At 59.6% G+C, this 14,040-nt stretch overlaps 1 protein-coding gene across 1 annotated transcript in view; it reads left to right on the top strand.

Annotated features, from left to right (window-relative positions):
* The window catches only part of LASP1 (LIM and SH3 protein 1), a 28,088-nt gene that overhangs the window by 4,036 nt on the left and 10,012 nt on the right, over positions 1 to 14,040 (top strand). The window contains exon 2 of the mRNA XM_017838508.1: positions 10,159 to 10,243. Coding sequence (XP_017693997.1) covers positions 10,159 to 10,243 — 85 coding nt within the window. The remainder of the gene's footprint in view (positions 1 to 10,158; positions 10,244 to 14,040) is intronic.

The following is a 14,040-nucleotide window of genomic DNA, read 5'->3' as shown; positions in this document are numbered from 1 at the left end:
TGACTTGCAGCATTCCGAGGAGACCCAGCCTGGCCTGGCACATCCTCCTGTGGTGGTATGATGCTACCCACCCAGACCCCCTGCTCGGCTCCACCATCCCGGGCTGTCCCATCCCACCAACCCAGAGCCCCAGGACATCTCGGTGCTGCTCCACCCCTGAAAACCCCTCACTAAAACCTGCATTTTTTCTTTTTCCTCCTCGAAAAGGGGCTAAAGGTTGTGTGAGGCTGCCAGAAATATCCCCCGGGGTGGTGGTGGGGGGGTGTCGGCAGGTCCCCGCTCTCCATCTGCCGTGACTTCGGCTTTCCCTCCCGGAGCTGCTTTTTCCTGGTGGAGAAACCACACCCGGCATGGCCCCAAAACGTCCCGGGGGGGTGGGGAACGCGGGATCGGGATTCGGGGCTGGAATTCCTCCCCTCTGAGTCAGGGAGAGCAGATCCCACCCAGCTCACCTGGTGTTCCCCGGGCACGGCGGGAGCTGGGGAACCTTGAAAATCCCCGGGCATGACCCAGAAACCCCTCCCTGGCGGGTTCCTCGCCGTTAAAAATCCCGCCTTTCCAAGGGATCCGATGCCTCCGGGCTAATTCCCGGCTTGGAAAAAGTTAGTGAGCAGCTCTACAAGGAGCCAAGTGATCGGCTCTTGGCATCGTTCCCTGCTCCATCTGGGAGCAGCTTTCCTCGCTAATAAAGTGATCCTCCAAAGTGGAGGGGGGGCAGGAAGGGAAGGAGGAACAACTGTGCTGCTGGGATGGAGTCCAGGTGTTTATCCCAGGCTTTATTTGTGCCCAGTTCCTGGATGGGAGGAGCTGCCTCTGTGCTGACTCTGCTTCTGCACTTGGGGTGCAGGGAAGTTGCTGGGACCCCAGAATTCCTGGATTTTGGGGATATGGGGTTGTGGTGGGCTGATCCTGCTGCGTTTGGGGAAGGGCTCGCTGAGGAGGAGAGGATGTGGTGTGTGGGAAAGCGCCTGAGTAATGCTGGGATTTGATGGCTGGAAGGCTGGGAATGTTGGTGAATCCTCTTTGGGGTGGAGCATCTGTTTCTGGAGGGCTTGGGAAGGGCTTAGTCCTGGGGCTGGCAGTGCTGCTGACCTCTCCCAGCTGACACTGTTCCCCCTGGAAATCCCAACATTCCACAGGGCTCTCCACCCCATCCCTGGCTGTCACCTCTCCCTGGCTGGCTTCTCCTGCCAGGTGCTGGGATGAGATGAAACCAGGGATTGCCCCAGTGAGCCCAAACCAAAGCCTTTGTGGATGAAGCCTCTGGTGAGGTGGGAGGGGGGGAAATCCAGCCGGGATTCGTGCAGGGACCTCCCCTCCCTCCCGGGCTCACCCTGCGCTGTGTTGCTCCTTTCCAACAGCCCTGGGTGTTTTCCACGCACCTGGAAGAAGTTTTCCAGCTGCTCCTGGGGTGAGGAAGAGGGGAAAATGTGCAAAGCTGAGGTGGGTTTCCCTCTCCCCGTGCCCTGAGAGCTCACAGTGCCCTCAGAGCCAGGAGCTGCCCGCTCTGACCTCGGCTCCAGATGGATGTTGACTTTCCTAAACTTGCTTATCCATGCCTGGAGCCAAAAAAACCTTGTGGAAAATCCCAAGCTCTGCCTGCTCTGTTGCCAGTGCTGGGAGGGCAGGACAGGGACTGCTCTGCTTTGGGGGCTCAGGGATGGGAGGGGGAGCAGCCCTCTGCAGATGTGAGTCCTGAATTCCCACCCTGGCAATTCCTTCCTCCCGCATTCCCTTGAAACATTTCCATTATGGCTTGAAGCAGGTTTGTGGAAATAGGCTGGTTTTTTACTCAGGCAGCTGCTGGAAGAGGCTTTGGAGACGGGGATGGAATGGGATGGATCCTGCTGCACCCACGGAGAGCAAAACCCTGTTCCCACCGTGTCCTGTGCCAAAACAGCCACGTGGGAGCCGGTGGGGATGGGATTGGCTTCTCCTGCCTCCTCCAGCCCTGGCACCAGGACACTGGGTGGGCAGCAGGAGGGGTCTTTGAGAAATTCCATCCCACAAAGTTGTGCTGTGCTCTGAGTCAGGTTTTGAGGCGGGCTGGGAGCAGATGCTGGGAGCAGGCAGCAGCTGCACACGTGGAGGGCTGGACCAGCCATTTTGGCAGCTTTTCCCCCTGAAAATGCTGGGAGGAACCGGAGTCTTTTCCCTGAAAACACTGGGAGGAACTGGAGCCCTTCCCTGCAGCCCGTGGTGGGGTGTCTGCAGGCCTGCTGTGGGGCTGCTTTCCTTGCTGACAGAAGAACAGTTTATTTTTTCAGCTCAGTCCCCGAGAACCAGCGACTCTTTGAAAGGCAGGATGTGAACTCTGGAGCCTCCTGGCAGAGCACAGCCAATTGCTTCCTTTGTTTAGCTCCCCTGTCCCAAATCCCTGGCCCAGCTGCAGGGGTGGGTGACTGTCACCCCTCGGGATGGAGTGTTTGCATCCAGGGCTGAGGGATAAACCCGCCAAGAGCCCTTGGTTTAGAGCAGCCTGTGCTGGATATAAGCAACACTTGGAGCTCGAGAGGCCCTTCTAAACACTCAGTCATCCCACACGTGGTCCATGGAGTAAACTGGCCTTGCTGGAGGATCAGAGGGGCTTTGAGTTGTGCTGAAGCAGCAGAGTCTGGTCCTGTAGCTCCCAGACCCCATTAGCTGTCTCTGTAGAGCAGCTGGACGATGCCACGCTGCACCTAAAGGAGTTTTTGCTGGTGTTCCAGGAGGATTTAACCTCCTTTCCAGCTTGGGAGAAGCTCCAAAGGCAGAAGCTCAAGTGCTGCCACTTGGCTTCTTGAGATGGGAATTCTTAGGGGGAAACGCTGCTTTTGGGGCAGGACTGGGATGTGATGGGGTGCAAGTGCTCGGAGGTTCGCGGTGATCTGGAAGTGGGATCGCTGGCAAACCCTTCCCACTGTTGCTGTGGGGCTGGGAAGGTGGGAGATGGGAATGATGGGAATGCTTCCCAGGTGTGGCGGCTTATGGATCACAGGGAAATGGGCCGTTCCCAGTCGGTGTGTGGGGAGGAGGGGCTGTGTTTGGGAGAGGAGCAGGAATCGCTCGTGGCTCCCCAGCTGGATCTCTCTGCTCCGTGGCTGCAGGATCCGCGGAGCAGACGGGGCCCTTCTTCTTCCCCCGGGAGGCCCGAGCCGTTCACAGCCGGATAAACTTTCATCTGCCTCGGAATTGCCGAGCTCACACGGCCCCTAATGCGGGAGCCAGACGGGATCTCTGGCCGGAGGAGACTCCGCTGACCTGATTTAGCAGCGCCACAAAAAAACCGCCTCGGCGGCTGCGGCGCCTCCGGCGCGGCCTCCTGGGGCCTCAGGGCCACACAGCTCCTCTTTTTGGGGCAGGATCTGGGGGTTTCTGGGGGTTTGAGGGTGGAGAGGGGCTGTTTGCTGGGAGGGGGTTGCAGACTGGAGGGATCTGGGCCGGGGGTGTTCGGGGGGCTGGTGGTCTGTGCTGAGCTGGGGAGGGGGAAGCTCAGGAGAGCGGGGGGTCCCTGCTGTCACTGTGCTCCTTCAGTGGCTGTTCTGGGGGAAATCGTAGAATCATGGGATAGCCTGAGCTGGGAGGGACCCCCGAGGACCATCCAGCCCAACTCCTGGCCCTGCACAGACACCCCAACTATCCCACCCTGTCCCTGAGAGTGTTGTCCAAACCCTCCTGGAGCTCTGGCAGCCTTGGGGCCGTGCCCACTGCCCTGGGGAGCCTGTTCAGTGCCAACCACCCTCTGGGGGAAGAACCTTTCCCTGAAATCCGCCCTAACCCTCCCTGACACAGCTCCAGCCCTTCCCTGGCTCCTGTCCCTGCTCACAGAGGTGATCAATGCCTGCCCTTCCACATCCCCCCGGGAGGAAGCTCCAGACCCGTGAGGTCTCCTCTCACTCTCCCCCTCTCCAGGCTGGATCTGGAGGTGCTATTCCCAGGCTGTCTCTCCCGGTGGGTGCAGCCACCCGAGGTCCTGCAGAGCTGCAGATTCAGGGGGTGTTTTCCTGCCCCCCCTCCCCGAGCAGGGACATACTGGGGGCACACGGAGCCCTCCCTCCATCACATGTCCCACTGCCCCACATCCCCCGGGGTCACTGGGATTAATGTGACAGTGGGGGGAGGGCTCCATGTGTTCTCTGGCTCTAATCAGGGATGGCTGGATGTGGTGTCTGTGAGCAGACACCCCGAGGTGCCCGGGCCAATCCCCCCCGGCTGTCTGGCGGCTCTGCCTCCCAAGACACCGAACTATTCTCCGTCTCTCCTTAAAATAATCCCTGTCTGGAGCAGCTGTGGGATGCTGAGGCTCCATGACACCCACCCTGGGGCTCTGCAGCCCCTCAGCTCCATCCCTTCACACCCACAGCTCGGCTGCCACAGCGTCACCAAACCCGGCGTTCCCCAAAACCCACCGAAACCTGGATCCCATCCCGCTTCCCCCTCCTGCATCCCCGTCCCCTCGGGCAGGGAAAACACCCCGGTGCTCCTGCCAGCTCGGGTCCTGCTGGAGCATCACCCCCCAAGCAGGAACGGGGGGGCCCCTCCCTCAGGCAGCACCCACGGGTGGCTTTTTTTTCCCCCCTGAATCCCATTTATTTTTGGAAGTCTCCTGGTTTTGCCTGGAGAGCTCTTCCCCAGCAGCAGACTTTACACAAATGTCACAGCCCGGGGTGCGTGGGACTAATTATTTCCTTGCAGTTTGTCAGGAGGGGGGTGGGTTGAAGCAGCTTCCCCCCCATCTTCCTGGGCTGCTCCTGCCTGGAGCCTGTGGAGTTTTCCTAAGGCTCTTCGGGGCTCCATCTTCCCTTAAGGTGCCTTTTGTTCCCTGCAGCTTCCCGACCTGTTGCAGTAAATTGGGAATAAGTGAGTGTTTCTGCAGGAAAGGGGGTGAAGGACGTCAGGGCAGGGGTGTTATAGGGGAGCACACCAACCCTAACCCCCTTCCTCCGTGGACTTTGGGCTCAGCGCTGGGACAGACACCCAAATTCCCGCTGGTCCCGCTTTGGGAAGCCTCTGGCTGGTGGGGATGCTGTTTGTGGTGGTTTTAGGGTGGCTTTGGTGTGTGCTGCTTGTGCTGCTTCGAGGTGATTGAGCAACAAACCGCCCTCCCCCTCCTGCTTCCGCTGCCAGGACCTATTTCTGGTGATGCTGGGAGGGCTCTGAGGACCCCCCCGGCTCTGCCCCTGCCTGGGTTTGGGTTGGGAGAAGGGGGGGGAACCGGGTCGTGCTCCCCGCAAAGCACAGCCCCCGTTCCCACGCAGCCTCCCCCTCCCCTCCCCAGGCAGTTCCCTCCCTGCCTCCTCATTAGGGTTTAATTTATTGCTGACTCTCCTGTGGCTGGTTCTCATGCAGAGGAGCTGGTTTGCCCCTCCCTGGTGCGTGGCAGGGATCGGGGGTGTCTGTTTGGACTGGCTGGGCAGGGAAACCCCCCCATCCTCCCTTGGCCTTAAATTCCCTGAGGACTCAAATGCCTTCTCCTCCCGGGAGCCGGGGAGAAAAGCCGCGGGGAGAAGCGGTGCCCGATCCTGGGGGAAGATGCCGAATTTGTGCGGTTCCTCCCCCGCCTGGCGCAGACAGACAGATTCCTCCTGCCTCTTCCCCACGGGGGGCTCAAGGACTGGAGTCAAAGCTGCCTCCAATCCTTGGGAGATTTCCTCAGAATCCAACGGGAGCCTAATTCCAGCTTCATCCGCGGTGCCCGTCTGCCCTCCCTCTCCGGGCTGGGCCGGAGCAGGACGCGGCACAGCCTTGCTGTCAGCCCGAATCAGGCTCTTGTTTGCCGGGTTATTTTTATTTTTCCCCCTCCTCCCGTGGCTTCCCGGTTTCCCTGAGCTCCACGGGGCTGGATTCCTGCGTTCCCCAGCCCTCGCAGGGACTGGGGTTTCCCTCCTCCCCGCAGCCGGAGGGGAGATCGCCTCCTCCCAAGCGTTATTAGCATGCCCGGGGCATGGGATGCGGTTGCCATGGCAATGGGATGATTTCTGCTGGCAGCAGCGGTGATCCTGATCCGACGGGAGCTCCGGGCCGGGACTGGGGGCCGTGTCTCGCTCCCTGGATTTCCCGGGAGCTGTTAAAATGGGGAATGTCTGGAAAGGCTGCTGCCGAGCAGCAGGAAAAGAATCCTCTGGGTTTCTTTTGTGATGAGGTGATGGGGTGTCCTCACAGTGCTGGGGCAGAGCTCTGTCCCGCTTCCCATGGCTGGGCTGGGAATGGTCCGTTATCCCGTGCCTTCCCAACCTGCTCTGCACACGGAGAATTAGGGATCTGGGAGGGTACTTGAAGAATTAGGGATCTGGGAGGGTGTTTGGAGAATTAATTAGTGATCTGGGAGGGTGTTTGGTGTCTCACAGAGGCCCAGAATGGTTGGGGTTGGAAGGGACCTCAAAGGGACCCAGTTCCACCCCCTGCCACGGTCCAGGGACACCTTCCATGTCCTGGAACACTCAGGGATTGAGTTGCTGGTGCTCAGAACGTGGCTTTGTTTGCTCTGACCTTGGTCTGAGTCAGGCTGGGACTTCCCAGCCGCTCAGGGAAGGGCTCCAGGCTGGGAGCAGTGCCGGGGGCAGGAGGGGAGCCCTGTCTGTCCCCTCAGTCTGTCCCCTCGTGCCCCCCCAGCCGAGGTGCTGCTCTCAGTGGATTAGTGCTGCTGTTAATTAAGCCCTGGCTCTGCCAGCAGCTCCCTCAGGGCACCTGGACACGGAATCTTGGTGGGGTTTGCTCCTGGCTCTGCCCAGCAGGTACCACCATCCCATAGCCTGATCCTACGGAATCGTTAAGGCTGGAAAAGCCCTCCGAGCTCACCCAGTCCAACCATTAACCAGCACTGCCCTGTCACCACTAAACCCTGTCCCCAGGTGCCACATCCACAGGTTTTCGAACACCTCCAGGGGTGGTGACTCCACCACTTCCCTGTTCCAGTGCCTGACCACCCCTTCCAAGAGGAACTTTTCCCTGATATCCAACCTAAACCTCCCGTGGTGCAGTGTCAGATGGTTTCCCCTCATCCCCTGCACTGTGGTGTCCTCCTGGTGTCCTGTGGCTCCTGGTGAGCTCAGGACCCTCCCAGAAAATCACACTGTTGGAGTTTTAATGCAGGAATTTCTCTGCAGCAGCCACAGGCAGTGGCTCAGGGAAGTACCTGCCTTGACACTGGATCCCAGTGGGAATCCTTGACACGCCAGCGCTGGAGGCACTGCGAAGGAGCCCGAGCACACAGTATTATACCCCCTCTAATCAGATTAAACAGAGATTAGGCTGAACCCTTCAAGCAGTTGGTGATCTGTTGTTTGGGTAAAACTGATTCTTGTCCTCCTCAGCCTTGCTGCTGGGCGTGTGAGGGGTGGGGAGGGTTCATTTGGGCTTCTTTGCTGTGGTTGTGGCTGCGTCCTGCGTGTCCCCACGTGCTGGGGACAGAGGAGGGCTGGGGGGTCAAGATCCGTCAGCAGAACGTTTCCCACCCTTCTGGCACCCTGGTATTGACTCCCAGGTCCCCAAAGCAGTGGGAGAGTCCAGCAGGACAAGCTGTGGAGCAGGGAGGTGTGTTTTTGGGGAGCTGGCTGGGGTCTCACAGCCCAGCCCCGTCAGCTGCTCGTGGGCTGTCCCCAGGTGGGCAGAACACTCCCCATCCCTTTGGCACCCTGGGATGGTGACAGTGGGACACTGGGAGTGCCCAGCAGGACAAGGTGTGGGATGAGGAGGTGGGGGTGTATTTTTGGGCTCCCCTGCAAGGCTGGGAGCGGGAGGGACCTGCAGTGAGGAGCTGAGCTGTCTTTTCCCCTTTGTGCAAACCACAGCTGCACTGGGTGGTTTCTGTGTGTGAGGTGGGTTCTCCTTCTGTCTCCAGCGAGGCTGAGGCAGCTATTTTTAATCTCGAGTTTCCTGCACTGCTGCCTGGCCGAGGTATGTGCTGCTCTGGCAGGGCTGTGGTCGGGGATCTGCCGCTGTCCTGCCCTGCCAGCGCTGCCTCAGCTCCCTCATCCCCCAGCTCCCTCCTCCTGCCGGAGCACACAGCTCCCAGAGCAGAGCCCCAGGGCTTCCAAGAGCCACAGAGCCCCATTTCATGTGGGCTGGGGAGGGCTGGGAGCTGCAGGTGTCCCGGGCTTTGCTGCACAGCCCTCAGGGCACAACGTGGTTTGGGCTGCGGGGGCAGGAACGAGGGGGGATGGATGTAAAGGGACAGAGGGCAGGGTTAGATTGGGAGGTTGGGAAGGAATTCTTCCCTGTGAGGGTGGGGAGGGACTGGAATGCAATTCCCAGAGAAGCTGTGGCTGCCCCATCCCTGGAAGTGTCCAAGGCCAGGTTGGATGGGGCTTGGAGCAACCTGGGCTGGTGGAAGGTGTCCCCATGGCAGGGGGTGGAACCTTCCTGATCTTTAAGGTCCCTTCCAGCCCAAACCATTCTGGGATTCCCTGATGGAGATGTGGGAGCTGCACAGTTGGAGTTACAGCCCTGGGACAGGGATCAGGGTTGTGTCAGGGCCTTCAGATCCCCAAAAGCAAGTGAGGATTCACTGTCCTCTGAAGGAGCTGCAGTTCTGCCCTGGTCACCTCTGAGAGCTGCTGCAGGGAGGGGACAAGGGGGTGGCCTGGCTTGGCAAGGGAATTCATCCAAGTCCCTGCATGGATTTGAAAGTGAAACAGCTCCCTGTGCTGCCCCAATGCCACGTGTGCTCAGTGTGACCCGGGGCTGGGCTGGTGCCGTCCCTGAGCCTCCTGCTCTCAGCAGGAACTTCCTGAAAGTCTCTGTGGAGGGGTTTGGAGGGAGCCCCATTGGTGAATCCTGCTTTAACACGTGTGGAAGAGAAATCTCTGCCCCTTCCCAAAGCAGTTCCCCCCTCCGTGCTCTCCGTGGGGTGTGTTGGGTTTCTCTGCCAGCCCAGGGGCACAGCGACCGTCTGCTCCGGGTCAGGTTCCCTCCCTGGGCTTTTCCTGGGAAGTGCTGTGCTCAGAGGGAGGGTTCTGCCTCCACAGCCAGGCTGGGAGTGTTGCTCTTGCAGGCTGTCCCCTCTGTCCCACGGGCAGAGCTGCTCCGGACAGGGCTGTGGGAGCGGATCCGGCCGTGGGCAGGAGCATCCCCCGGGATGCAGGACAGGGCTGATCCCAGGGAAGGACCAGGGCCCGGGTGGTGAAGCTCCACAGTGTTGGGACTGACTCAACCACCTTCTTAGCAGCTGAGAGGCCCCAAAAATAACAGCCCCTGGGGGGTCTGGTTGGGCCCAGCTGAGTGTTGTCCTGCTGTTTTCCAGGGATTTGCCTCGTGCTCTTTTCCACGTCTCCTGGGGGTGGGAATGGCCACGAGAGGTTCATTCATCTGCTTGGACAGGGCTGGGAGCAGCCTCCAGCTCGAGCACTGGATATTTGCTCTCTCCCAGGGCTCTCCCTGGGTTTCTCCCTGGGCTCCTCTCCCTGTTCCTGCCTGTTTTCCCAGGCAGGTTTTGCTGACGTGGTTCGGGATCAGGACACTCTGCAGCACCAGGAAACCACAGCGTGAGGGTGGTGTGGCTGAAACTTCAGTCAGGGCAGCAACTAAACCCTCCCACCTCCCCCTGTGACCCTTCCCAGCTGAAACTGTGATGGGCCAAGTCGCTGTGGACCAGAGTCAGCAGCTTTCCAGGGCTGGTGGCACCCTGAGGGCTGGTTGAGGGATGCTGATGGTGTGTTAAGGCCTCTCCAGAAACCAGGCAGGAACAGGCATGGAATGGATTTGTCCCTGGGGGGAAAAAAGGGCTCCTCTTGCCCTTTTTTTCTTTGATAAACCTGAAGATAATGTGTCAAGACAGGGAGAGAACCGAGTGGGAAGGCTGGGGAGGTGTCGGGCACAGGGAGAGATCCCACTGTCTGAAATCCCAGCTGAGAATTCCCCACCATCCCGAATGGCAGCTGCCACAGCCACGAGGGGATGTGTCCCCAGCTCTGGCTCCTCCACAGTGGGACCAAAGCACTGGAAGTGTTGTGGATGTGGCACCTGGGGACACGTTTTAGTGGTGACACGGCCGTGCTGGGGAATGGTTGGACCCGATGGCCTTGGAGGGCTTTTCCAACCTTAGTGATTCCATAATTCCATGCTGTGGGACCTTGGGCCGTGTCGGAGCACCTGAGGTGATGGAGCTGGTGGTCCTGGGGTGGGAGGGAGAGGGCAGGGAGCAGGGGATCAGTGGGATTAATGATCTCCTTCCCTCCCCAGACACTACCCGAAGCAATCCTTCACCATGGTGGCAGACACCCCCGAGAACCTGCGCCTAAAGCAGCAGAGTGAGCTCCAGAGCCAGGTGAGCATTTCACAGCCAGGTGGGCCCTTCAGAGCTCCAGACTTTCACACTGTATGGAAAAAAAACCCCCAAGTCTTTTTCCATTATGTTTTTGTCTGGTAGTTCCATGTTTTGGAAGTTCTGTCTGTGTCTGGCTTTGGGAGGCTCCTGAATTCATGTCCCCAGTCACTCACCCAGTGGCAACACTGTGTTTGTCACTTCTCTTTGTACCTTTGGAGTGCTGGTCTCCTGCTCCCTCCTGCTGGAGCTGCATGCTTTTCCCTTCCAGGATAATTCACCAGCACAGGAGGACAACGAGGTTGACTCTTCTCCAGGGGCCTTAAGCCAGACCTTGGGATTTTGACCTGAGCTTGAGAGAGAGATTGAATATTTAACATGAAAAATATTGAATATTGAATATTTAACGTGCGGAACTGTTCACCTCAACCTGGGGAAGAACTTCTTCCCACGGAGGTGGCAGAGGAATGTCATGGATGTCCCTCTCTGGAGACATTCCAAACCCACCTGGACACACTCCTGTGTCACCTGCCCTGCCTGGGCAGGGGGGTTGGACTGGGTGGTCTCCAGAGGTCCCTTCCAACCCTGACAACCTTGGGATACTCTGATTTTGGGGTGCAGGTCCCTCCTCTCAGGTCTCACCCACCCCACCCGTGTTTGCTGCTCCCTTCATTCCCGGCTGCTGGGACCTCCCAGAGGTGGGAATACCCCTCTCCCAGCCCTTGCCTTTCCCCAGGTGCCATCCAGGTGAGGTGGCAGATCCTCCACCTGGCCAGGCGTTGACTCTCCCGGGGGGGTATTTCAGGTAAACCCAAAATCTCGTAGGGCTTGAAAGCTCTGGCAGGCAGGAATAAACAGATGGAGGGATAAGGACTGGCACAGATAAGGATTTCTCTCTCCAGTGGGAAGAGCAGAGCCTGCTGGAGAGGGTGTTGTCCAGACGTGTCCCGTTTTATCCCCTGGAGGTGTCCCTGGATCAGCAGAGTCCCCAGCCCTGAGCAGGGTGTGGGCTGGGAGCTCCCAGTGACGTGCTGGGGACTGTCCTCGGGTGGGCCACGGAGTGATCCCGGCTTTCCTTTTGCTCCAGAACACTGAGAGCGGGAATGTGGGCATCAGTTTTGTGGGAAAGCTGCTGGAAGGGCAGGGTTAGGGCTGGAATGGGCCTCTGGGTGGGTGACCCTGCCTGGGGGTCAGGGCAGCAGAGCTGGGGAAGGGGCTGGAGCAGCAGGAGCAGCTGAGGGAGCTGGGGGGGCTCAGCCTGGAGAAAAGGAGGCTCAGGGGGGACCTTCTGGCTCTGCAACCCCCTGACAGGAGGGGGGAGCCAGGGGGGGTCGGGCTCTGCTCCCAGGGAACAAGGGACAGGAGGAGAGGGAACGGCCTCAGGCTGTGTCAGGGGAGGGTCAGGTTGGATATTGGGGAAATTCCTTCACTGAAGGAATGGTCAAGCACTGGAAGAGGCTGCCCAGGATGGAATCACCATCCCTGCAGGTGTCCAAAAAAGCCTGTGGCTGTGGCACTTTGGGACAGGGCTCAGTGGTGACACAGCAGCGCTGGGTTAATGGTTGGACTTGATCTCGGAGGGATTTTCCCACCTTAGTGATCCCAGGATTCTCTGGTGGGACTCTGCTCTGTTGAGGGGCCGTGTTGGAGCATCTGAAGTGATGCCCTGAGCCCTTGTCACGAGCTGGGCTGTGACAGAGGTGCAGCCCTGTGTTCCTGGGGAAGCTGTGCCTGGAGAAAACGCATCCAGAGGCAATTTGGGCTTGAGTCAGCGACTCAGGAGAACACAGGATGTGGCAACTGCTCTGGGAGTCTCTTTAACTCCTTTTTTTCCCTTTGAAAAGGGGCACTAAGGCAGCCTGGGGTGCTGTCAGCAAGGCCTGGTGGCTCAGTGCTGTCCTGGGTGGAGGGAGCACAGCCCGGTGTTTTCCGTGGTGGTTTTGGGGTGAACGGTCATTTTTTTGGGATCAGCACACTGAAGGATGCCATGACCTTCCTTGTTCTCTTCCCATCGGCCTGAGAGTGTCAGGAGCTGAGAAGCAGATTCCCTGGGAATGCATCCAGGAGGAGGAGGGGGGAGCTCAGACCTCACCCGCAGCAGCCAGGGCTGGTGGTGCCCCTGGGGTTGTGAAACCTCGGCTTCTGTAAGGGCTCTTCCTCTCAGGGAGTTGCCCAACAGCTCTCCCTGCCTTCCCTGAGTGCAGCCTGGCTCAGGCTGAGAGCTGGAGCCCAGCCTGGGGCTGGATTTGTGTCCGTGGAGCGGTGACAGGGACAAGGGGACACAATTTCCATGGTAACCAGCGAGATGCTGCTGCGCCGAGGAGGCTCCAGCGCCGGGGGCTCCGGGCTCTTCCTTAGCTGTTGGTTGTTAAAGGGCACCCAGGGGAGGGACTGTGCTGTGCCCGGGCTCTCCTGAGCCTGGGTGGGACTTGCAGCTCCTCGGGGGGTGGCTGGGACCAGCCTGGCAGGGGGAGGGGGGGTCTTTTTTCCACTCCGCACCTCCAGTTGGTCAGCACAGCCCAAACCCCCACGGCACCCCCGTCCCCGGGACAGGAGCAGCCATGCCCGGCCCCCGGGGGTCTCCTGGGCTTTGGGGGATGGAGCTGGGATAGCACAGGGCTGTAAGAGCCCTCTGCAGCCTTGGCTGCACGTCAGGAGAGGGGCTGAGGTGCAGGCAGGGTCTGCCAGGCACCAGCACCCACCTCCTCAGAGCTGGATTCACCCCAGGGTGAGCTGCAAAGTGGGATTTCCACGAGTGGAGGGGGGTGCTGGAGCTTTGGGTGTTGGCAGAGCCCCTGCAGAAGGACTGGGGAGGGATGTAGGAGGGGAGGGATGCAGGAAAGGGGGGATGCAGGAGGCAGGTCGGTGGCAAAGCTGAACCAGGTGGAAACTGCCCGGCTGGATCACCCAGAGCCTGGGGGAGGAGGGATCCTAAACACACTCCAGATAAGATCTTAATTCCTCTCTGCCTTTGTTCTGCCTACAAAGGGAGTCTCCCATTTTCCAAGCTCCAAACATTTGTGTTTCTTGGAGCGTTCCAGCTGGAACCCCTGCAGCTGCTCTGGGTTATTGACAGTCCCTTCACTAATTGCAGGAGCTGAGCAGAGCCCTGGGCATGGAATGGGTCACTCCAGCCCTGCCAGGGCGGGCAGGAGGCTTCAGAGTCCTGCAAATGAACTGGATGAACTGGGGCTGTTGGCTGAGACAGGGAAAGGCTCGTGGAAAAGGCTGGCTGGCTCTGCTGGCAGCCTGGCAGGAGCCTCCTGCGCCAGTTTGCCAGTTCCAGTGCCATCCAAAAAGCACATCCCAGCTCTGCCCGGGACAGGCGGGGTCTGCACGTGCATCCAGGGGTAAAATTCCCTGTGGAGTAAGATCAGGGCTGTGTGAACTGTCACATCTTGCCTTCGGGCTTGTGTTTGTCAGCCAAAGCCAGCCGTGGCCGAGCTGTTGGGCCTGTGTCCCTCTGGAGAATCCCTGGCTGGGCTTCCCTGTGGTGGGAAAAGGGGGTTTGCTGGGCCTGTGTCCTCTGCCAGGGGTTTCCAGCTGGGGGAGGGCAGTGAGAGGGATGCTCCCCAGGAGCTTTTCCCATTCCTCTGGAGCCAGGCTCCTGTGGGGCTGGAGAGTTGGGCTTCTCATGGATGATCCCGAGGGGGCTGATCCTGCATTCCCTCCACCAGAAACACCCCCCTGCTCTGCCCTGGGGTGGTTGGGAAAGGGGCTGGATCACGGGAGCATCGCTGGGAAAGGGGCTGTGGGTGCACAGGGATGGGGGGACAGGGACAGGGGGACAGGGACAGGGG

The sequence above is a fragment of the Lepidothrix coronata genome, unplaced genomic scaffold (assembly GCF_001604755.1).
Source record: "Lepidothrix coronata isolate B3197 unplaced genomic scaffold, Lepidothrix_coronata-1.0 Scaffold343, whole genome shotgun sequence".
In the NCBI taxonomy this organism is placed as follows: domain Eukaryota; kingdom Metazoa; phylum Chordata; class Aves; order Passeriformes; family Pipridae; genus Lepidothrix; species Lepidothrix coronata.
Note: the sequence above shows the minus strand (reverse complement) of the source record. Positions and strands in the feature narration are given on the sequence as shown.